Here is a 15,916-nt window from a genome sequence, read left to right as displayed (position 1 = left end):
AGGAAAAACAACCTGCCATGACTGCGTCTGTATATGAAATAACACTTTATCCAGGCCACTGTATGCTGTTTCCATTTCATTGGAGCAGTTATCAAGATTCTTTGCAATTATCATGGCCTTTGGATATCGTTGTTTTTTTTCACTTTGGCTTTCGATGCTGTGTAAGACATGTGGCTATTATTTTTATCTGATTTTTCTGGTTTGTGATTAGTTTGTTTAAAACTAGTAACACTAACATTCACCACAAGCTAGCTATTACCAGATATTTAGTTCTGTTTCTTTCATTTTCTAAGTCTTATGTCCCAATCACTGACCATCCCCATTTTTCCTTTCATCCACTAACTGCCTCTGTCTTCCTTCCATACTTTTCAACTATCCAGAATTTTGCAGAATGCCTAAATTTCTCACTACAGGAAGAAAATTTGCAGAATTTGAATTAAGCATGGGATAGGATTACACTGAGAGCTTTGACAAGACTTTGGAATAAGAGGAGCTCTCCTATGTGTTCATAAAAGGCTGGAATGGCCTGTCTTGAATCATGGGCACAACTCTGAGAAGAGATGGATTTTTAGCCCAGGTTTTCACTATCTCAGGCACTTTGGTCTGTCCAAGTTCTTTTCAAACTTTTTCATATTCTGCTGCCTTTCAATGTCAGTTTCAGCAATATCCTTGTCTCTGTACTAGAAAATGCAACTGAGAAGAGAGAAAGAAATACTAAATATTCTATGGGAGTTACTGGTAATTCATGAACTCTTAGTTTCAGAGACTGCTACATCCTTCTTTTTTTTTTTGAAAATCTTTTTATTTTATTATCTTATAGACAAACAATACAAACCACAGAAGAACACTGTACAAACATCAACAAAAACTATATACAACTATACATTGCCCATATCATTCACAATATATACAACAGATAATACATTAAGGAGATATAATACAAAAATGAAAAGTGTTTCAGGTTAAAAGTCAATCAAAGAATACATTCCAAAAGTTTTCAGAACAGAACCTGTGATTACCTTTATAAAAGAGATACTTTTGTGCCCTAATATGCCTAATTACCAAATCCTTTAGACCTTCCCATGTTAGTGCGGCTTGGCACTTCCAATGCAATGAGATATAATATTTGATAAATATGACAATTGAAATCACCACCTTGAGCTGAGCTTTAGGAATATTATCAGGAGGGATATGTAATAAAGCAAATTGCCAAGAAAGTGTTGATTTTTCGTATCCCATTTTCTCCAGAATAACTTTAAGGGCACACCATAGGACTGCTACATCCTTCTGATGCATACTGTACTGATGCATGCTACTTTTATCTAATTTAATGAGAGGGGATAAGTTAGAAGGATTAATTATTGGTCAAAATCTGCTCATCTAATTAATCATGCAGATGACTTGTCAGAACATTTTTATTCCTCTGACCATTTGTATTGTTAACCTTTTCTTCCACTCCAGTTCACTCAGAAAATCAACTCAGCTTAGTATTTGGACCCTTTAATGCTTTTAACTTGGAAAAGCATGAATGCTTATTTCTACTTCTGTGAAGTGTTACAGTAAAGCCAAAAATTTAGATTATATGCCCTCCTTCTTAGTGTGGGAGTTATTTAATCTTGAGTTAGAAGGTCTGATCTGTTGCTAGATCATTATAATGAGCCGGGGATGTTCATGAATCATGGAAGCGACAGATCAAGCACCAAACCAATTGGCTCTGTTTAAACAAATGATGTTTTAAGCTCTCTCAGATGTGAAATGCTATAAGACTCTCAGGAGTAAACGTAACTTTCTACTGTTAGAACACTCACAGCTACATAATAAATGGACAGCTTTACAAGCATGGGGCCTAAAACTATCAAGATTTTGGTGGGATGCCTGCAATGCATTCCTAAATGTTTACTCCAGCCATCCAAAAACTGGAAGTTATTTTCATAGGTTTGTAGATGTAGACTAGCCTAACGACCACAAGGGTATTTTTAAGCCTAGCCATGCATCCCAAATCTCTGACAAGTTCTGATACCCTTGATAAGTGTAAGAGGGGACTTGGGCGATGAAACATTTATAATCAGGGGTCTGGGAGATGAACAATCCATCAGAGACATAGGTGCCAAAGCAGGGATGAATTTCCTGTTCCCCATCCAATTGTCCAAGTTGTACTTGAACTGGGTTATGGAGGAACTCTGCTTTACATGGATGGGGAGCCTGTTCCAGATTCTAAGTTTAAAAAGTGTCCTTTATTTGGGGTATTTCCATATATTTGATTTTTTTTCTGTGTCAGTAACTTTGGAGATGAAAGATGTGAGGTATAGCCCTTGATGTACAGATAAAAGAAACACAGGGTGAAGGACATCACTACATTAATTCAAGAAGGAAACATAGAGATTACCTCTTATACGGTAATAACATTTTTTGTTAATTTTTACTCTGATCTTTACTCCTAACCCCAAGGAAAAGCTAATCCCAATTCAGAAATCTTAAGAAACTTTCTCTGCCATTTAAATGTTCAAGACATTTTTGTAGCAGACAGAAACTGGCTTATCAGTTACATAACTAGGGGAGAAATAAATGCTGGTTTAAAATCTATCCCTCTAGAGAAAGTCCCATGAGCTAATAGCTTATGTAGTATTTATAAATTTTTGAAAAAAGTGATCACTCCCCCCTCCTCCCACCTTCTCAGGCTGCCCCCCCCCCCCCGCTACTGTTCAGGATAGATAGTCTTTTCTTAACATTTTGGAGAAAATGTCCAACAACTCCAGTTACAAATCACTATCCAATTTCCCTAATAAATGCAAAGATGATGATGATTCCCAAGATGTTAGACACAAGGTTACAGCCTCTGCTGAAACATCGGATCCACTCCAACCAAAGAGGCTTTGTAAAAGGAAGAGGGATGGGATTAAGGCCAGATGAGATAGAGGCCTCAGTTACGGGATTCTAATGAGGACACAGAATACCTACATTACTGCCTTTAGACCCTCCAATTAGGTTTTGCCTTTGTACTTGCATACCCAGTACAGGAAAATGAATGGGCACAAGACACTTTGTGGGGGCTTCACAGTCTGCATGCAAGAAAGGGAAAAAAAATACAATTCTGCAGCCAGGATTGCACATCAGCCCCAAAACCTTGTGTTCCTCTGTGAAACACTCACATGGGTATGTTTGCTGATTCAGTTACGTGTACAATGGCAAAACCAAATAAGGCACAGAGAAGCAGGAATGTGCAAAGATACAGTTGGGGCCAGGATTACTAAAGGAGAAGAAATTACAGAAGTGGGATCAATTCATCCCCCCACACAGTTATGTTACTGGTACAAGGCTGATTATTACCAAGACATATGAGTAGCTTTTGAGTGTTTTGAGTCACATATGTATCACTGTAGTGTGGTGGCTGCATATGAAACCTCACCTGTTTTTGATAGCCTGCTGATGTAAAGGATACTAATGTCCTGATTGTTACAGCACATACTATATTCTGAAGCACACACAGAACTGTGCCCCTTATAGAATATACTGTCCAGGACATACTGTATTTTGTAGTACTCACGGAAGTATGCCCCTTTGGAATATAGTCCAGCACATACTGTATTCTGTTGCATACAGAACTATGTCCCTTATAGATTATAGTGTCCAGCCAGTATTGTATTCTGTAGCAGAAATAGACCTATGCCCATTGTAGAATATAGCATCAGTATTGTTTTTGATGGAAATGCAGCTAACCTTGTTTATTGGTGCTGCTACTCCACACGTAAGTGGAAGGGCTGGTGGTCCATTGTCTGTGCATGTGGAGCGAAATACTTCACATATCCTTAAGTAAAAGGGGTCTGGTAGTGTGAAGCCAGTGACTGGGGTGAGGCTGTATTTAGTCAGCATGAGGAGAAGGCACCAGATCTTGCTTGTCAGTGTGTTTCTATGTGCCACAGAATTGCTGACTGCTCCATGGATAAACGGCTTTGTATTGTTTTCAGGAATGACCTGTGAGGCTGATGTTGTTCAGTGTTGCTATGGTGACCAGCACTATAGTTTTATTAAAACTTGACATACTCATGCATGTTTTACAATGTGTCTGCCCATTTTTGGCTCAAATAGGCTGTTGGCTGTGGTAGACAACTCTGAGGCTCCATGTTTGTATTTGTACATTGCGGCCAGTGCTATCTGCCTTCATTTTCATAGCTACTTTGTACCTGGCTTCTCTCATTTACACCACAGTGTATCCAGATATGGTTCATTTTGTGGACTCTTGTAAACTGCATTGTGCTCTGATGCATGATTGTTTTTTATGTAGCAGTTCTGTGCATTGCAGACTATGTTTCTGAATACTGTAAAAAAGTTGCTACTTTTTTTCAAAACTGAATAAGCATTTAATGGTATAAATTGCCAGACAGAATTGATATTGTCAAAGTATCATGTTTGCTGTTCTTTACTTTGGTCTAGATTCTCATGTTCTCTGGTATACTTATGTGATATGCATAGACAGTTTCACTTACTCATCTCCCTTCCTCCCCCAGCAAGATGTTTTGTTGTTTACTCATCCATAATGTTTTATGCTCATTGTATTCCTAAATTTTTCTTTCCTGTTATAATGTTTTCTTTGTGTTTTTGATTACTTTGGCTGAGGTCACCAATATTTCCAGTTTATAATGGCCATGACGTCCTTAAGAATCTTATATATATATATATATATATATATATATATATATATATATATATATATATATATATATATACAGCATAGTAGCGTCATATTGTATTTGTACAGCAGATTCTATAGTAGCCAGTTAGGGTATGCATTCATGTTATTGTGAAGTAGATTTGCATAGCAGTTTGCTGATGTTTACAAACAAAGTAGTTAAAACTACTCTGTGTTTATGTGTCTAAGTCGACAAAGCTATAGTTTTCCTGTAGAAATAACCAATTCTGTACAGATATTTGAGGATGGGTTTATGTGTTATTTATACTGTTATATCCTCAGGAATTATGTATTTTGTTGTGATTAGCAGTTAAAAAATGGTAGCGTGGGACCTGGACACTTCTTTAGCAGTACCCCACCAGCCACAAAAACTAGCCTGACTCTAGTAATTGCTGAACAACTCAACAGAAAGACAATAGTTTAGAAAATGCATAAAGATTAGTGCATGTTGTGATTCTATTTAGCTCTGATAGCTGAATGTGTAAGAATATGCTAAAGCAGTGCTTCATTCTTATCATGCGATACAGAAACATCATGTCAGTAATCAAGACCTACAGTACCTGTGGATCATCATCAATGCAGAGATCCTCCAGAAGATTCTGAAGGTACTGCCTGAGAAGCATTTCTCCAGAAACTATATACAAGTATTATCAGATACCTTTGACTACATGGTATGTACCTTTGATATTTCTTATAGCTATTTATTTGCAGATCTTTTCTGTTTATTGTGGGCAGAGTCTAAAAAAAAAAGATCCATGGAGATTAGTGTTCTAACCCCGAAATGAAATACAAATTAACAAACAAGTAAATTGCTATGTGTGCATATGTATAGTTGTGTGTGTACATTTGTGTATAGATATATGTGTTTTTTGAGCAAAACACAAATATCAACATCTATTTCGTAGACAGAAATAGATGGAGATACGTGAGATTGACGGTCCCCAGATAATGGAATATGACGTTTATGTGGGGGTTATGAGATCTCATAGTTAGTGTATGTTAATATTAAGGGGGTTGGGTGGTGCTGAAAAAAAGCCTTGCTTTTTATTTTACATAATCTAACTTAATCCTCTGACCATGTCCAGTAACATGTTGATGTTAATTCATCAGTGTTTTGGAAATCAATATTTTGTCACTTCAAAGTAGAAATCTACATCTCACTCTCTCTCTCTCTCTCTCTCTATATATATATATATATATATATATATATATATATATTTATATGTGTGTGGGTCTACTCACTTTAGTCGAGTAACCCATTTGTCAACTTTGGAAATGTCAATCACAAAAGGTCAACAGACTGAACGTCGACATTCTACTATGCATGTGTTGAGAAAGAACCTCAGCACATGCAATTTCTATAGAGCAAAACACCTATTTAAGAGTTCCAACAATAAACCAACACTCTAGTATGATAAAAACTAACTTTTATTCCCATGTACAGTTGGAAAAATGAGAGAAACTAGTTTTGCTTATACAAGCTTTATCAGTGTCTAATCAGATGAAACAATAACTTCCTTTTATATGACACTGCAAATCATGTGATAAACACCAATAGCATGCAAGCCAGTTTTTGAAAACATGCAAGCAGAATGGCATGAATATTACCAGGTGGTCTCCCATCCATATATTAGCCAATCCTGACCATTGCTTAGTTGCCAGATCAAGCAAGATCAGGCTTATTCAGGCTAATATGACCATTCATCTTTCCTTTTTTTTTTTTATACACATTATAGGTGTTCATACAGACCAGTATCTAAAACAAATGAAAAGTACAGTTGTGTAACATCTTATCATAATGGTAGATGTCCTTGCCTTCACTGCTGCAGTATTCTTAACAGATAGAAGTCACCGTCGTTGAAGCCCGACCATCCGGCCAGTCTACCAAAGACTACTTGTTGCTTTTAAAAGGTACAACGAACGTCACCCAAACTCTCCTTGTGTAGTGTAAGGAGTAAAGATGACATTCGGGCCTAACATAATCAGAAGTGAATGCCCCAGTAGGAACACAGTTCAAGAATCCAAGAGGTAACTTATGCGTCCAGGAAGGCAAAAGATTAGAGGGATGGAGAAAGGGAGCAAATACTGCAGCAGTAAAGGCAAGGACATATACTGTTGCGGCAAGATTTTACACAACTGTACTATGTCCTTACATTCATTGCTGCAGTGGTCTTAACAGAAGGGAGAGTGCCAAAGCTCAAGAGAAAACTTGGGAGGGGGTAGGCACAGAAGAGCCCCCTAAAAAGCCATGAAGCATGGCACTAGCAAAACTAGCACTAGCTCTAGATGTACCATCCAAATTGTAGTGCTTGGTAAAGGTATGCACAGAAGTCCAGGGAGCTGCCTCAAGAATAGAATTAGTTTCTAAGTCCTGGAAAAACCACCCAAGGAAACCACAGCTCTAGTAGAATGAGCCTTAACTGAAGAAGGAAGGCTCTTGCCATGAAAAGTGTAACAAAAGGAAATAGCCTTAGAAATCCAAGAAAAAAAATATTTGCTTGGATACAGCAATTCCCAAAGATCTAGGATGAAAAGAAACAAATAGCTGATCAGATTTTCTAATAGCCTTAGTCTTATCCAAATAAACCTTAGTTACCTATGCACATCCAAAGTATGCAGCTGTCTCTTACTGTCAGATTGTGGACAGGGGAAAAAAGTAGGCAAATTAATAGGCTGATTCAGTGATAGGTCATTAACCACCTTAGGCATAAAATAAGGGTTAGTGCACAAGGACACCCTGTTCTCATGAAAGACCAAAAAAGGAGGGCAAGCCATAAGGGCCTACAACTCTGACATCCATCTGGCAGAAGTAAGAGCTAACAAAAGAACAGTCTTCCAGGAATGATGTAGCAAGGAAACTGAAGCAGCAGGCTCAAAAGAAGCCTGAGTCAACTTCTCCAAAACAAAATTAAGATCCCAGGGAGGAAGAACAGGCTTCCTGGGAGATCAAACTTTAAGGATGCCTTTAAGAGATTGTTTAAACTCAAATCTAGAAGCTAAAGGAGGAGAAAAAGGCAGGCAGGCAGAGTTAGCTGATAAGTGGGCCTTAATAGGAGTATAGGCCAGGCCAGCATTGACCAACTCACACAAATAAGTGAGAACCAAAGGAACATCCACAGTATGTGGGACCAGGTTACAAGAGAGACACCAAATAGAAAACCTCTTCCATTTGGATAAGTAGGATTTCTTAGTAGTAGGTTTCCTGGCTTCTTGCAGGACTTGCAGCATATCCTCAGAAAAAAGTTGTCAGTGAGGAATCAAAATCCTATCACCCACAGAGTCAGTTATGTGTGGACAGATGGAGATGTATGAGAGATCCCTTTTCTTCTGTGATTAGATCCACCCTGTGAGGTAACTTGTGATGATTTCCCCTGTCTAGATGAGAAGTAGAGGTTACCAGTGCTGTCATGGCCAAAATGGAGTTACCAACAATATTTAGGGAGCATGCTGATGAATCTTGAACAGGACTTTCAGAATGAGAGGAAGTGGAGGTAATGCATAAAGAAACATCTCCTTCCAAAAAATGAGAGGGTGTCCACCTTCCACACCAGAGGTCATGGGCCTCTGGCACAAAACAGAAGAAGGTATCTGGCTGGAGGGGAGGCAAAAAGATCTACTTGTGGAGCACACTACTGGTGGATAATGTCCAGAAACACATCCCCTGTGAGGCATCCATTCATGGGACTGAGTTAAGGACCTGCTCAGTGTGTCTGCCACAAGGTTCTGACCAGAAGAGTCACTTGATACTTGACAGCAAAATCCCATACCAGAAGTGCCAACTGGCAAAGAAGATAAGATCTCATTCCTCCCTGTTTGTTGATATACCACATCACTGTGGTATTGTCTGTGAACACATTGAGAGGCCCTGGACAGAAAAGAGGATGAAAGGCCTGCAGCGCCAGCAGAAGAGCTCTCATCTCTTTGACATTGATGTGCTCCTTCTGCTGACGAGGCAACCACACCACCCTGTACTTTCAAGGAGCCAAATTTTGCCCCTTCCCATGTCTGAAGCATCTGTGAACAATTCCTGAGAGGGAAGAGGGGGATAAAAAGGGATCCCTGGATTCAGAGACAGCTGCTAAAATCACCAGTGAAGTTCCTGTCTGAGACATGGAAGAAAAAGAGCTACAAAGTCTAAAGGATGTGCATGTTGGAGCCTCACTGCCTTCAGAAACCACTGAAACTTTCTCATGTGAAGTTTGGCCAGAGGGAGCATCAGAATGGTGCATGCCATGAAACTCAGAGCTCTCAGAAACTCCCTGGTGGTAATGGAAGCCAGAGGAAGAAGAGTTTGAAAGAAGAAATGAGAGTTTAGGCAAGTTTAGGCCTTTGGATGGGGCAGGGATGCAAGCACTAACACCATCTGAATCCTACAACCCAGAAAACTATGATCCTGAGAAGGAGTCAAAGAAGGCTTTTTGAAATTTATAGTAAACCCCAGGCTCTGAAGAAGAGAAATGGCAAAATGAAGATTTCACAAAAGGGTTTCTGGAGAGGACGCTTGAATCAACAGGTCATCTAAGTTAGGAAACATTTGAATCCCTTGAAGCCTGCAAAAACAATCACAGAAAAAGGCATTTGGTGAACATCTGGGGGGCAGTAGAAAGGCCAAAGGGCAAAACAGAGAATTGAAAATGCCAAGAAGCAACAGAGAAATGCAAAAACTTCTTGAAAAGGGTATGGATCGGAATATGGAGATAAACATCCTTGATTCAGAGACACCATATAGCCCTGAGGGAGCAAGAGAGGAAACATAATCTTAAGGGACAACATCTGAAAGGAAGGCACATTTAGAAACGTGTTTAGATGAGACAGGTCTAGAATAGGTCTCCAACTACTCTCTTTTCTGGGCACTAAAAACTGTCTGGAGTGGAACCCCCTGTGGGACACAGGCACCTCCTGAATAGTACCCTGAGTCAGAAGATTTTGAAGAACCTCTGGGAAAAAGGGATGTTGTTCCTGAGGAGGCTGAGGAATGCCCATAAGAGAAGGATGGGATTTCCACACCTTGAAGTACCCCTGATGAATAATCATCAGAACCCAAAAATCCTGAGTGATCTGAAGCCAAACAGGGAGGGAGAGAAAGAGGAATGTGGCTGGGAAGAGACTTTACAGCACCTGGTTTGTCTGGAATGTAAAGCTTCAAGTCCCTGAAAACTGAGAAGATTAGGAAAAGAGGAGCCTGTTTGCACTCTTCCTACCTTTAGCAGAAGGGCAGGATTGCCTACAAACAAAGGAAGGCTTAGCAGGGTAGTTTCTCTGAAATTTAGGCACAGGAGAAACAAACACATGTTTAAGCTCCTGTAAGGCCTTACCCTTATCCTGAAGAGACTTAAACTAGCAGCAGCTTCCCCAAACAAAAGTTTAGAATCCAGAGGAACATCCATCAACTTAGCTTTAATATCATCAAGTAGAGGTTGAAGCATAAGCCAAGAATACCTCCTCATCACTGAACCAAAAACAGCAGCCCTAGAAGAGGCATCTGCTGCATTATAACTGCATTTAATATTATGATTGATTTAAGATGACGTCCCTAGCAAGGAAAGAACAGAAGTTTTACACCCAGAGTCTAGAAAATCAGAAATAAGTTGAGAGGCCTGAGAAATAAGAGCCAACACATACCTAGATATATGGTTCTGATAATTAATAGCCCCAAAAGCTAGGGTAGCAGAAGTGTAACCTTTCTTACCCAACCTTCCCATAGTTCTGCTGCCTTTGTCAAAAGGCAATAACTTGGGTGAAGGAAGCAATTGAGACAGCTTATCAGAGGCTACAGACACAATGGAGCTATCAGTAGCAGGACTTTTATATAGGAAAGAACAATCTTCAAGTACCCTATACAACCTATCAGGCTTCTTGGGAGCAGGGGGCAGAGAATCAGGAGCTTTACAGGCACTGGAAAAAGCATCCAACAAAGCAGCCAAAACAGGAGGAATAACTGCAGGTTTAGGGGAGCCCGACTGCAGCAACTAATAGTACTTCTTATGGATATCAGAGACCTGAGCACAATCCCACTTAAAAAAATCCATCATCCTAGAAAGTGTGTCCCCAAAAGAAATTTCCTCAGAAGGAACATTTGGATTACTAGAGTCCTCCTCCTCTGACCCATAGTCTAAAGGAGAAGGAATTTGAGTAGAATAAGTCAAGGATTCATTATTTAAATACTATTCATCCTCAGAAGAATCCTGTTCTCTAGGCTCTTTAAGGGGATTAGAAGACCAAGGAGGAGCAGGAACCAAAACCCCATGAGGAGGCTTTTAAGACATTAAAGCAGCAAATAGCCCTGAGTGAAGGCCTGCCACTCACGTTGTGGATCCCTAGCAGCAGAAGAAACATGTTTAATTTTTTTTTTTTCCTTCTTTAAGGGAATGTCCCCTCCAGAAAGGTGAAAAGGCTCAGACCCAAGACAGTAGTCGAGAACCATAGTAGGAACTTCTTCCTCAACCAAAAACTGAGGAAATCCCCTAGGCCCCTCAGAAAAAAATCAGCCATGGTTCCCCCTGAACATTCAAGATGGGACGCCTGCAAAGCCTCTTCAGGTGTGCTGCCAGCCGGATCCTCACTGGCCTCCAACATGATTGCGGTAGTGAAATCCAACATCACAGATGGGCAAGCCTTTGGATTTGTAATGACCTTGGGAGGAACACCTGGCAGAGGCTGGACAGTTGAAAATTCTGGTCATACCTTTTTCACCTCCTCCTTCCCTAATGGCTGACCCTCAGGGTGGGAAGTTCCTTTCACTGTATCTTTAGTGAGAAGCTTAAGAGGCTGCTTCTCAAGATACAAGAAAAGGGAAGAAAATCTACTGTGAAGGGTTTTTGGAATGAACGCCTGACAAATAGAACAAGACATGGTCATGTGAAGCTCCTAGACAAAAGGAAAGACACTTATCATAACAGTCTTTATGAGGAATTTGTCTCCCACACTGCCATTTACCCTTCCTGGATGACATTATGCCCAAGGAGTACAAAAAAGTAAGAAAAAACAAAATCCCCAATGGGGAACTTATCTGCAACTGCAAAAGAAGTCAGCAAACAGGCATAGGTAGTCACTGGAGAATGAAAATGCATTCAACTGGCAGAAAACAGACATAGGTAAACAGACTGATGGTAAAAATATAGCTTCAGATTGGCAGCAAAGAAGTTCTGATTATGGTAGGCCTGAACATCACTTTTATGTCATATGCTATGCAAGGAGCATTGGGGTGACGTTCAGTGTACCTTTTAAAAGCAACACGTAGCCTTTGGTAGACTGGCCGAACATTTAAGCTTCCACAGCAGAGCTGTTAAGAATAGTGCAACAGTGAATGTAAGGACATCAATCAATCCCTTTTATATGACACCATAACTGATGGGTTAAATTAAAAAAAAATAGCATGCATGCAAACCAATTAAAAAAAAAAACAGCCAAGCAACATCGTATGAGAACAAGTATCATCAGGCAGTATCCCAGCCTAACCCTACTTAGTTTCCAAAATCAGGCAAGTTACAGTTCGTGCAATATAATATGATCATACATTTTTCTCTTTTGTATACAAAGTAGAGATATTCATTGAGGCTAGGTTAATTTAATCACTGCTAAGTATCCAAAACCTGTCTTAAATCTAAAAAAGTTTTTACATCCCCACCTGCACCATAAATTTTTAAATACAAACTTATCTGTAGGGTAAATATTCTTATGCTTATGAAGTGCAATCCTGTACCTGGAACAATTGATGCCACTTAAATTGGTGCTCACACATGTTCTTTAAAATGTGCCACATGTACATTTTACAAGATAAACAGATTTGTCCATATTATATGTTGTCTGATATCAAATGTCTTTTTCCACTTGTGTTTTGAAAAAGATTTATATAAAGAGCAATGTCCACAGGAACTACATCCAGTTTGTTGTGCCATATATCTGTCCAGTTTTTCACTATGTTTATACAGTAATCAGATGGATACTGCCCAATATTCCTGCCTCTTCTGTAATCAAATTTACAATAATTAGACACATATTTGCACAAAACTGGGATGCTAAGAAGTATTAGCCAAAATGTATTAATTTGATTTGTTTAATGTGAGAACTGTTTGTTCTATAAATGTTGGTTAATCTAATAATATCAGAATTTTGTTTCCCTTATTCTGATATTGTAGGACCTCTTTTCTATCCAATGCACCATCCAATTTCTGTGTTTCATCAAGCACCCTTTTCTTATAACCTCTGTGAGCTAATCTATGTGAAAAACACAGATCCAGTGATAAAAAATAAAAGGTAAAAGACATAAGGTAGGTGTAAGTTAATGGTGAACAAGGAAAATACATACAATAAAAATTAACCCATTTATTTATTGCATGATAAAAACTATAACAATTATCTATACTTTATGTATTAATATATTAAAGTCTCATGGTAGAAATTTACAATAGGTGAAGAATAAACATGCAGTATAACATACTTCATAAAACTGATATATTATAGCAGATGTTTCATAATTCTGATGTTTTTAATCTTGATTATTACAGTAGTAGCCTTAGCTGCATGGATTATATCTTGCCAAGGATATACCAGCTGACCAGCTTCCAAGGCTTTGGGGCACATTCTATACACCCAAACTGTCAATCAGCTTGTGAAGCTTGTGATGAGCTAACTAAAAGACAAGTTTGGGCCTGAAGTCCTGCAGAGCTTTACTGCTGCTGAAGAGTATGCTCCTCTGAGGCTTTTGAATATCGATGGTCGACTTGTCCTTTGCTTCGCGTGGCAAATAAGTTCCCTTCGGGGAAAAACAAGTTCCATTTTCTTATTTTTTACTGATATTTTACTGATATTTTATTACATGCTTTACTGGAATGTTTTGAGACTGAAACATATTATTAAATGGAGCATTTGTTGTTTCTGTCAGCTTGTAAGTAGTATTATCTAACTGATAAACTATTTTCTGTGGAGAAATTATGTTTATTTTGAGGTTATGGGTCTGCCATAGTGTTTGAAAGTGCTTTTAACTGTGTTTTTTTTCTATTAAAAAAGTAACTTTTGTGGACTGGTAGTTTTCTGGCATTGTTGCTTGTTTCCCCCAAGATACACAAAAATAAAAAGTTAAGCAAACAGCCTTTGCCATCACAGCAGGCTAGTACTTGCCTCAGATGCAGGTCAGTGACTCTGGTATGGCCATTTGCTGTATGTCAGACCACACATTCTTCTACCCAGGATCCCTCTGGTGTAGCACCTACAGTCACTTTGGGCCAGGGGTTAGCCACATCCTCTCCAACTGTTGGGGTCCCCTCAGTGGGCAAGGGAGGACCACTGTTATCAGTCCTGGGAGAGGGACTGAGGAAGGCTTCCCTGCTGTGTCGGAATGCAGTGCCCATGCCTGGGGAAGCAGCGGCTGCCATTAGTAACATGGCTGGCCCCATATTTCCTGTCAAAAAGAAACATAAAATCAAGAATGTAGCTATTCCTCCTCAAATTTTTTTGGATAGGAGTAGTTTACTGGGACTGGCTCAGGATTTGATTCAGGATATTGATTCTTCTTGTAGAGTAGTTTCTGGTAAAAGAAAGAGGGGTGCCTCCTTTCCTGAGGAGATTCAAGATTCTGAAACTGAACAGGAAGATACAGGGACAGATTTAGGGTTTTGTCCTTGGATTTCTAATTCAGATTGAGGAGAGCTCACTTTCTGATTCTCCGTCTGGGGGGGGTTCTCTTTCTGCAAAACTACTGATAGAATGTTGCAACGTTTTCAGTGGGAGAATACTGAGGTTTCTCAGTCCTTCTAAAAATACTATGAGTTGTTACAGAAGTATTTTCCAGAATCTACATCCATTTTCCTGTCTGCTTTAGAGATGTTTGTCTTACCACCTGCAGTTTTCCTGATAGTCAGCCAGCTCTCCCTGAAACAGTAGATAGGATGTATAAAGTTCTTCAGCCTTTTAAATGTTATACACTATTCCCAAACCTGAACCAGCAGCGATAACTTTAGTTGGCGCTTCTGCTGCTAAGAACTTAGTTAATCCCAATCATATTCTTTATGATAAGGATGCGAAAATTATTGATAGGTATGGTAAAAATAATGTATACTTCTGCAACTTTGAATTTCAGAATTTTAAATGCTCAGACTCATATGTTAGCGTTTATTCTGACATATTGTTAGAGTATGAGGAAAGTTTTATTTACAGTTTCCTCTTGTGAAGAAAACTCTGCTTTAAATAACCTAGTTTCTTCTGTTGCACGGGTCACTACTCATTGTTTGAAGTGTGAGTATGACACTGTTGATACTAATTACAGGGCTTTGGCTTGGTCCAGTTTTCAGGAGGTTTGCTATGCTGCATTTTCAGAATCTCCCAGATGAAGTTAAAAATGAACTTTTAAAGTCTCCCTTGGATAGAGCTTGTGTTTGGCCCATCTGCTGCAGAGATGATCAAAAAGTGAGATGAAAGGGGCAAGCTGACCCAGGGAATCTCTAAGATTTTTCAGCCCTCCTTTTTCATATTGTCCAATGGATTTTCTTTCTACTCATCCAATTTTGGCAAAAACAGAATAATCAATCTCAACAGAATTTGGGTAAACATATGTTTAAGAAGAGGAAACAAAGAGGTTCCAAAAAGAAGTCTCAAACCTCCCAAGTACACTCCAAGTCAGAATGACTATTCAAGAGACTTTGTGACCCCCTGGCCCACTTTCTCTTCCAGAACGTCTGAATCTCCATTTTTTTGTTTGGTAACAGATTGTTTCAGACAAATGGATTCTGAAAATCATTCATCAGGGTTACAGACGGCAGTGGGAGAAAATTCCTCCTTTGCAGGGTGTAATTCCTCATCCTGCAGACCAGACTGCTTTGTTTCTACCAGTTTTTCATTACATGATGGAACCAGTTCTACCTTCCCAGGATGGGAAGTGGTTTCTATTCAAGGATGCTCCTAGTCCCAAAGACAGAAAAAACTTGGAAGACAATTCTGGATCTTTCTTTCCTAAACCTGTTTGTGATAGTGCCAGAATTCAAAATGATGCCACTTCAAAACCTGTTGCCTCTTCTTCCTCTTTCAAGTATCCTGGTAACACTAGACGTAAGATGCTTATCACATTCCTATTCATCTAGACTTCAGTTGTTTCTTAAGGTTTGTGTGTCTGGATCACATTATCAGTTCTTTGCCTTACCCTTCGGATTATCCACTGCAACAAGAATGTTCACAAAGTGTCTAGCTCCAGCTATAGCTCATTGCAAGCTATGGGGGCATCCACAGTTTCCATAT

At 39.2% G+C, this 15,916-nt stretch overlaps 1 protein-coding gene across 2 annotated transcripts in view; it reads left to right on the top strand.

The window, feature by feature from the left end:
- The window catches only part of IL34 (interleukin 34), an 825,440-nt gene that overhangs the window by 713,533 nt on the left and 95,991 nt on the right, over nucleotides 1-15,916 (top strand). For both annotated transcript variants that reach the window (XM_044081308.1, XM_044081309.1), the window contains one exon: nucleotides 5,215-5,358. In XM_044081308.1, coding sequence (XP_043937243.1) covers nucleotides 5,215-5,358 — 144 coding nt within the window. The remainder of the gene's footprint in view (nucleotides 1-5,214; nucleotides 5,359-15,916) is intronic.

The sequence above is a fragment of the Protopterus annectens genome, chromosome 8.part0, assembly GCF_019279795.1.
Source record: "Protopterus annectens isolate FY-2018-M chromosome 8.part0, PAN1.0, whole genome shotgun sequence".
Classification (NCBI taxonomy): Eukaryota; Metazoa; Chordata; order Ceratodontiformes; family Protopteridae; genus Protopterus; species Protopterus annectens.
This window is presented reverse-complemented; position numbering and strand designations above follow the sequence as displayed.